The sequence below is a fragment of the Musca vetustissima genome, unplaced genomic scaffold (assembly GCF_032173495.1).
Source record: "Musca vetustissima isolate MV318-11 ecotype Yass unplaced genomic scaffold, APGP_CSIRO_Mvet_v1 utg15939, whole genome shotgun sequence".
NCBI classification, from domain to species: domain Eukaryota; kingdom Metazoa; phylum Arthropoda; class Insecta; order Diptera; family Muscidae; genus Musca; species Musca vetustissima.
The window spans coordinates 383,869-393,920 of record NW_026882780.1 but is presented as its reverse complement, the minus strand read 5'-3'; the positions used below and the strand labels follow the sequence as shown (position 1 = coordinate 393,920).

Genomic DNA, 10,052 nt, shown 5'->3' with positions numbered 1-10,052 from the left:
GATTAATAATTTTCAAATAGGTTTGTATATTTCGTTAACCTTTCCGTTAGGGTATTAAGTTCATTACTTATTTCTAGAAATTCTTTACGGGTACTTACAGAAAACTCGATAAAATCTATACCGGTAAGGTAGAAAGCAGTATAAGATGTGAAGCTACAATTGCTTTTGATGTTCAAGTTCTTATATAACTAAGAATAAAATTTAATTCATCGATTAACATGCGCTTATAGCACTTATATTATAAAAAAACAATTGGATACTTTTGACTGTGGCTCACTGTATGTAGGTGTCAAGAAATTCGTATCTCAGTTAATTTGAAGGCTAGTAAATATAAGCATGAACTCACGTGGGCTCCAAAAATCTTCAAATCGTTTTATAAATTCAAAATAATGAGAAATAATTATTTAAATAATGTTATTTATTTATTTCTTAAAAATATATTAACAAAAACAATAGGAGCTTCATCAAAACTATAATACTACATTATTTAAGTGTTTCATATCTACATACATAACTATGTATGTAAATACAATATTTGTTACAGTCAATGTAACTTTTATATACAAATATTATATCATTAAATAAAATATTCTATCAGTACTTAAATTACAACTATCTAAATTAAGCCATTAATGCACCATTTCCATTGGCTTTTTTCTCCGGCACCAGAAAATCATCCATTGTTAATGGATTCATGGCATAATGAATATTCGAATTATCGGCGGGCAAAAGAGATTTATATTTTTCACTTAACGACTGCAAAATGAACATTTGTTTTTGCTCAGCGATTTCTTTGGCCACAGCGGTGAGCATTTCAATGAACGTGGCATCGAACAGCATAAATCGGGAACAATCTAATACGATGGGGAAATCGTAACGATATAAAATGCAGGCGGAACGTATTTCGGTGCGTATCGAATCGACACCGGAAAAGTAAACATCTGACAATGGTTTCACATGAACATAGGCGACGGTGTCACACTGCAAGGAAAAAACACGCAAATTGTTATTATATATTGTTGTTGTTTTTTATAAGCCTTCCCCTTGAAACTCACCTGTTTCAGATTAACTTCCACCTTGGGATTACCCAATCTTAATAACACAAAAATCATATTAAGTAAAATGCCATATAGAAGACCAACTTCGACACCGGCAATCAAACACACCAACAGACAACCAGTCCAGCTGAAGAAATCTTTTTTATTATTCTTCCAAAGGGTTTTGACGGGACTGAAATCAACCTGCAAATAGAATGGGATTTATAATAACTTCTGAGGTATAATTGTTGTTATTTAAACTTACCATAAATATCACAGCAGCTATGAGCACGGCTGACAGTGAGGATTTCGGAATATACTGGAAATATGGTGTAAGAATGGACAATGCAGAGAACACGATAATACCTACAAGAAGTAAAAAACAAATAAAAATACAAGAACTTTCACAGGCATTTTATAGTCTTTTTATATACAGACTATCCTTCACATTCCCTCTATTTACAGGAGAACATGGAAGAAGCTTCTTAACTTTCATTCCGTATATAATAGACACTTTAAAGGTCTTCTATATGGGAAATATCCTTCACAGCCCTTCTATATATAGAATAACTTTCACATACCTTCTATTTATAGAAGACACATCCCAGTAATTCTATATTCAGGAGAACATGTACAGGCCATCTATATATAGAGGGCCCCTCACAGATCTTCTGTATAAAGAAGACCCTTCGAAGGCCTTCTGCATATAAAAGACCCTACAAAGGTCTTCTTTATATAGACGTTCCATTACAAGTTCTTTACCAAACCGCTACAGTTCATCTTTTGATATTCTTGATCTCAAAACTTACCCGTATAAATACCAGCCATTGGGGTTCTCACACCACTAGCCTGACTGACAGCAGAACGTGTAAAAGCACCACAGGTGGGCATGGCACTAAAGAACGAACCAGCCAAATTGCACAGGCCCAATGTCAACATTTCTTGAGAAGCATCCAATTGGCTGTCCTTAACTAAAAATACAAAATGAAAATCAATAACAATTTATATCTCAAAAAAAATCTTCCAAACTTACCAAAAGCCTTGGCAATAGCCACATTAGCCAGCACCGCAACAATAGGCACGACACCCAGACCGCTACCCAATTCAGAACAAATGTCCAAAAATCCATAAGTACGATTGCCACTTTCAAAGGAGAAAGGTGGCAGTTTAAATTGTGGCAAACCAGAGCTAACTTTAGAGGACAGCGAAAATGGTATAGCCTCGAAAGAGCTCTTCTGAATCCAAAGGTACGCAATAAAACTCAGTGTAAAGACAACCAAAGCATTGCGAGAAATGCTAATGTACCACAGTAACTTTTTAATGCGACGGGTTGAGTCGGTCTTCTTTTTGAACTCAACGCTGGATAATTGCTGAAGAGGGGGTAATATCTTTATTAATGCTTCCCTTTGGCAGAGAGTGTTCTGTACTTACCCTTAAAAGCAACAACACAACTAGGCATATAACTCCCACAATGGCATCGGGAACTTTAATGTTATTCCAAAATTCTGCCGGTGTAGGTATTCCCTTGATTCGAACACCGAATAGAGTTTTCACTTGAACTAAGGCCACAATTAAAGCTGTACCGGAGGTAAAGGCTTTCGTTACAGGCGATGGTATAAAGTTCACTATGAAACCTGTTAGAAAAAATAGAGGAATTGAAAATTGGATTGAATTAGTACTGGAAGTAGTCCGGTTTATGTTAGTTAATAAACTTTTAACAGGACTTCCACATACATAAGGCCATTCAGGTCATCAATATATGGAACACCTATTAAGGCCCTCTATATGTAGAAGGCCCATTACAAAATGACTATATATAAATTCATCAAGAGAACTTATGTATCTAGAATATTCTTTACAGATTTTTATTAGAATAACCCGAAAGGATCCTATATAGATGGAAACCCTACTTTAAAACCTTCAATATACCGAAGACACCTTATAAGTTTAATTGGAATATTCGTTGCATGCCTTTCATATATAGAAGACCCTCTGCATGTTTTCTATATACAGACGAACCTTCGCAGGTTTTCTGTATTTGAAAGATCCTCCACAGGCCTTCTGTATATAGAAAATCCTTCACAGGCCTTCTGTATATAGCTAATCCTCACAGGCCCTCTATATATGTCTTTTTTTGGAAGTGGTTTAATTCCATGGCCAGAAGACTTTGCACAACCTATTATCATAACCAAGAATTGATAATGTTTTAAGGCTTGACCTATTGGTGCACTCCTGTTATTCCCCCACAAATGGTCAAAATTCAATATTTATAAATACAATATTAAGTGAATGGTATGCCCGATTTGAACCAAATTTTACAGAACCTATTATCTTTACCAAGCCTAGATCAAGTTCGAAGGTGGGACCCGTCTGCCCTCTCCTCTGGTACATCATACAAAAAGGGTCAATAGTATGTATTTGAGCAACATTAAATCCGAAACATCTTTAATTAAACATATACCTTATGTAGAACGAATAATAAAGCCTGTGTATAACTTTGAATACCAAACCATAGGGTCATGGTATAATAATAGAAGGTAACAGCAAGTGTTGTTGTACAAAAAACGATACAACAACCACATGGAAATTTGTTGTTGTAAGTTCTACTAGTGTCAACTCATTTGACAAAAAAATGTAAACAAACAAACAAATTATTATCAAATTAAAAAACATGAATTAAAATCTATCAATTTTATATTTCTATCTATTCCACATCTATCTATTAACACATATGAAAATGCTGGGAATAGCGAGTTATTCCTTGAAGAAAGATTTGCTTCCTCAAACTTTCCCAGCAGGCGGATTGAGTAAATTGAATACAGGAGCACATTTAATAAAGAACAATTGTATGCGTTCCCAATTTTCCTGTTGGGTGATTTTTAAAAACATAATTTGTCAAATTCATATTGACACTAGTATTACGTTGGAATCAAATCAGCTGGGATTTGCTGTTACCTTTTATAATTGTACGGTGCCATATCTGTCGGCAACACCGACTAACACTTTATTACTTGTCTTTTTTATTTTATCTCCTGATGTTACGATTGCTAACATCCCGATCAACTTCTATTATTGCTCCGATTTTATCGACATTTCCGAAGACCGGCCTACCAGTGTGAAGATCATCTTTAGCATCAAAAATTCCTGAACGGAATCTACGAAACCGAAATTGCACATGAAATTGCATCCGTAAATTTTCGAATATTAAAACCGGTTTTAACCAACCCGTTTAATGTACATATCTTTCTTATGAAACCATGGGGTTTCTCCTCCCCCTATACCATGAGCTCAATTTTGTGGCGTAGTGTTGGGGCCACACATATATATAATACCCTCACAATTCATAATAAGATATAAAATCTCAAACAAATAATAATTTTTCCTACTCTTATAATATTGAATTTAAAATTGTTGAATCAGTATCTATATCTATAAAAACTTCCTCACCCGGAACACCTTAACGACACCTACTACAAATTTATTAAAATCACGTGTCACTTGAGGTTGACGCCAGTTTTGTTTAACCTTTCCCTTTATGTACATAGACTTTTTAAATATGTTTCTCACGGTGTGTGCGTGTACTTATTTGCCTAACTAATATAGCAATTCAACAAAATGATAAACAATATTTATTTTCAAAATAAAAAAAACACCAAACATATTATTATTAATAACCCGAAATATGTGAGATGATTTAATAATTTAATGGAAGTGAATTTTAACCGCAAATAAACTCAACAATTCATTTCTAAGAATAACCAACAACATTCATCTGTCAAATAAATAAATATATTTAAATATTAAAAATAAATATTTTTTGAAAGAAATAGGGGATTTTTGGTAAAAATCCAAATTAATGCTAATGATTTTCTGCAGCTCAAGCGGAACACTGCAGCAAAAGTTTAGCTTTGATTAAAATGCAAATCGAAAGACTATTAACAAGCTAAAATCAAGTGACAGTAATAAATAATTCGCAAGACTCTGCCACGAGTATTGCAAGATTTCGCAAGAAAAAAAAACAAACATACAGGTTTGTCAAACCAAGAAAACAAGCAAACAAACATACAGGTTTGTCAAACCATCATTTGTAAAAATTTAGATCGACTCGAAATAGTGGAATAAAAGAGCATTGCTTGTAAACAAAATTTGTCTCATATGAATTCGTTTGTTTGGGAACAAAAATCTCCAACACATCAAAATATTAATTTGGAAGCGATTCACTTACCCAACTGAAATACGCCCATAAGGAATTCAAACAGCCCCGCCATAAATGCTAAAACAATAACAAATTCCACAGGTTTATCCGCACAGAACTGCAACACTAAGAGAGCCATTAAACTTGTCGGACCGATAGACACTTGAGGTATTGTTCCGAAGAATACATAAATAATTGAACCTAAAACAAAAACGCACACAAATTTAATATATGAAAATGTATTTTTTTTTTCTTTTTTAAATATTTACCTATAAATGCCGAATATAAACCATATTCCGATGAGAGTCCTGCCAGCGCTGCATAGGCTATACTTTGCGGTATAATTGTCATACCCAAGGTGATGCCAGCAATTAAATCTGCTACTGCCTTTTCACGATCATAGCTACCAATCCACGATAATATATAGAATCGTCGTACTAGCAAATTTTTCTGCTTCGGCATGGTATAGTTTTGGCCGATCTGAAGACCAACATCGCCATTTGTAGCATCGGAATCATGTTTCATCGGCAATGCCTCATCTCCTTTGGCTGAAGGGAAAACATTGGTTATTATTTTTTTCGAAATTTTCCAGACCTTCAAAATTCTTAAAATTGGCGGGACCTTTATATGTACTTAATGTCTAAAGATGTAAACGATCTTCGAAGTACCTCAAATTAGGTGGTATCATTAAATGTGGATATTCCATAAAGTGGTCGTTTATAATGCCAAACATCTTAGGGGTGTATCAATGTATGTACCAAATCTCAAATCACCATCTGTGGTATCCATGTCCGTCCACCCGCCCGTCCATCTCTCCATGTTAAATTGTAAACAAAGTACGGGTCGCATTTATGATCTGAATTGGATGAAATTTAGCACAGCTCGTCTATTTGAAATTGAAATTGGGAAAAATCGGTTCAGATTTATATATAGCTCCCATATATATTTTCATCCGATTAAATGTAAATGATGTACCAAAATCCCTATCTAGCTTCCGATTTGAACGAAATTTGGCATAGCGTACTGCATTGAGTCTAGAATGATGTGTGTTATGTTTCGTGGAAATCGGTTCAGATTTAGATATCGCTCCCATATATATTTTCTTACGATTTTAAATAAATGGTTTTGTTGGAATCCGTCCAGATTTAGATATAGCTTTTTTGTTCATCCAATTTAATGTTAATGGCTTTTCTGTTAGGATGCATCTTTTTAATATACCCATAGTGGTGAAGGGTATCATATAGTCGGTCCAGTCCGACTTTACTATTTTCCTTACAGGTTTTTCGATATCATAGAGGAAAAACTGTTATCGTAGTAAAAAAATTTACATTCTTCCTGGTTCAGGAACACATATCTTGATAACTTTTGGTAGGGCAATTTACTACCCAGAATATCAGATTACTGCCCAAAATCTCCAAAATACCATAAATCGGTCAATTGTGTATATCGATGTAGAATCTTAATCTGCTGACAGGCACAGGTGTGCTAAAAGCAGCTAGTGGGTTCCGGTTTGTGTTTAAATCATGAGGACAATGCTGTAAAACTTCGAAGAACGTTTTCACAGTATAAAAAGCGAAAAACTTCTAGCTGTTCGAACGGAACTAATAGAAAAATGGTTCATATCTTGAGCACACATTTCCTATTTTATTATTTATGTCCCTCTGGGGTATAAATTTATAAATTTATTTATAATTTTTTTATTTCTGTTAAAAGCCCAATTTTTTGTATTTTCATTATGACCATTAATAACACACACACAATCAAGCTAAATCGATTTCTAACCAACCCCCAAACATACACCAAAACATGTCAAAGATTGGTTGCGGGTGTCAAAACTCAGGCTTTTATAATGGCCATCACAATCATCAGATCCTTACCCAATTTTAGTTTTGGCCACCAGTGTATATTCTTATTCAAAATTAAATTCTATGTCGATTTAGTCATTTCAGTCTATTGAAATCAAGATAGAGACGGCAATATTCCGGGTAGAGCTTTGCAATTGTGCATATAAGTTGCTACTATTACTAGATGGTGTATATCGGGCCATGTTTTGATATGGCCCCCATATAATATTACACCTACTGTCTAGTATTTAGGATATGGTTTTAACTGAATAGGCTTTGGTATTTTTAGTTCTTATTGAGTAGAAAATCTTTCTACCAACAATGATCGATATTGGTCCGCTTTTTAGGGAATCACTTACCAATTTTCGGAATTTTTTATGGACTTTCTTCAACCAAATTGTCTGCAATTCTATATTTTAGCTTAAAATTTCTCATTGGCTTGAAAATATCTCTCCAAAAAATTATCAATATTGGCACAAGCTTTGAAGTAGCCCTATTATATTACAGTATCCTCGGATTGGCTCTAATTTGATTGTGATTAAATCTTCTTACAAAAAAGGTCAATATCGTTCTACGTTTTGGTATAGCCCCACAATTTTCGGTAGTTTGAGAATTTCATAAACAAATGTCATCAACAAAATTGATTGTAATAATATATTTTCGGTATGTTGAAGGTCCTAGTCATGTTTTAACCAATATAATAACACATTTACCACGACATTGCCCTATATAAATGTCCTGATAAATTTAAGATATTTTGAATATCTACCTCGCGGCAGAGGGTAGCAAAAATCGCCCCCGTCGAACTCAACAAGGTTGTTCCTTATTTTTTTTATGAAACTCCATTTCCCTGCTATTTTTTCTCTATATTAATGTAATATGAAGTCTAACAACCAAGTCTCTTAATAATAACATTTTTAGAACAAGAACTATGATACCATGGCCACGTCGGCCAAATCAACGACTATTTAAACCGGTTTCATACGCTATACCCTCAAAAAGCGGAATAGAGGAATTGATAGACATTGAACATCAAATATACGAAAATTCCCATAATATTAGAACAAATATTCTCCGAATAAGTAAATAGTCTCTAAACGGAAGGAAGCCAGAAATATATTTCCGAATCACTTCGGGAAAGTTCAACAAATCCCGTTAACGAGGACTTCTGTATATAACAAAAGTACACGAATTTGATATTTGACAAGTTTTGCATTTTTTTGTTGAATGCGGTTATATCGAAAACTTTTTTCATAAATTCCACATTGTAATTTTGACACTTTATGCAGATCCATTCATATTTTCACAATCCAGTTCACTTTTAAATATAAATATTATATTTTCAATACGAAGTCGTTTGTTTCGTTTCATTAATGTAGACACTGTGATTTTATTATTTTCATTTCACTATTTTCTAATATTTAATAAAATTTTGGTAAATAAAGCTCTTTACAACTTTATCATTTAACCGATTTTTTCGAATTACTTAATTTAGACATTTTTATTTCAATTTCCGATTAGCACCCACAACTATCAAAAATTACTTTTTTTAATTTTATAGCTTATTTGTTTTCATTACGTTTAGGTTCTACGGCCACGGCGGGTTCTTCTCTGCGTTCCGCATTATTTAAATTGAATTCTTGTCGTCTTGTCAATTTAGCCCAGCAACGACCGAACAATGTTTCGCTAAACGGTTTCATATTGAACTATTTTGTAAGGCCGGTTAAAATTTCAATATTAGCCCACAATTCGATTTTAAATCTGGCCAAGAGATACCTATGAGTATATTCTCAACACTCTCCGACTGTGCTAAGCTTTCGTTCGTTTGTTTTGAGTTATTTTTTGTTTTAATAATATTATTTTTTTCCGAGAATCGCTTTAAATCTCTCTACACAACAACAAAAACAATTATTTTGTTGTTATTGTTCTCAGGTTATTGCTAATAGTTTTTAAAGCAATACAAAGAACACACAAATCTTTCCACGCGAATACTTGGATAAATTTTGAATTATTATTACTCGTATTCCCAAATCAACAAATATCGAAGCTTTAAATGGACGTGGGAACCACCGAGCCATAGTTTAATTGTTTTTGGGAATGGCTGACGGTTTTTTGCACATGAACTTTACAACAACAAATTGTGATATCGCGATTGTTGTTATTTATAAACATTGAATTTTTAATGGATTTTAAATGTAAATAGAATAACAACAACAAAAATAATTAGCATAAAATGAAGCCACAAAAAAAAATAATTTCGATGTACTTCGTAGAAAGAAAAAGAGATTTCTCTTTTTAACCCAATCTTTTTTCAAATAAACAACCAATTATGTAGAGATGAAATTGCTATAATAGATTTTTAGATAAAGTTATGGAGAAATTGCTGATGTTAATTCCAACAAAAAAATGAAAATAACTCTAAAAATTTGTCGTTACAGCGAACAATTGCTTATCTCCAATATATAAAATATTTCAAAAGAGTACCTGTACATTCTTTTCAATAATGCCCTTTTTTCCGTCAAACGAAACAAAGTAGATCACTAAATCCCTTGACTTTCTGTGAGTATGCTAAAGCTAGAATTACTAGGAGTACTATATGTATTTATGATACAGGCAAAACTATGCTGATATTTCAATTTTTATCCACTTTCGACGTTGATTATCACGACATGAGTGAATCGATGAACTGAAAATCGGGTTCGATGTTATGATATTATGGGACCTGCGTGAAGTTAGCGATATCGCTAACTTTCGATAACAAAATTTTTATCGAAATTACAGGGTGACACAGAACATCACAATTTCACGTTTAATACTATTTTTATCAACAGTGCTTTCCAACAGAGATAGCGCAGAATATTATAAATTAATAATTTTTTAAAATTATTAATAAAAATGTTAACATAATTCATTAGTAATGAAAAATAATAAACAATACGAACATTTTGAAACATATTTTATTATAATCTAAAACTA

General features: G+C 33.1%; 1 protein-coding gene across 1 annotated transcript; it reads right to left on the bottom strand.

Annotated features, from left to right (window-relative positions):
* Window positions 1–621: 621 nt before the first annotated feature.
* Window positions 622–8,776, bottom strand: LOC133329458 (sodium-independent sulfate anion transporter). The gene is made up of 9 exons (XM_061537931.1): window positions 8,656–8,776; window positions 5,502–5,780; window positions 5,263–5,433; window positions 2,469–2,671; window positions 2,071–2,407; window positions 1,847–2,008; window positions 1,303–1,403; window positions 1,056–1,241; window positions 622–981 (listed from the first exon to the last, which is right to left on the bottom strand). The coding sequence occupies exons 1-9, from the start codon at window positions 8,774–8,776 to the stop codon at window positions 622–624; spliced, it is 1,920 nt and encodes a 639-aa protein (XP_061393915.1).
* Between the last annotated feature and the right edge of the window lie 1,276 nt (window positions 8,777–10,052).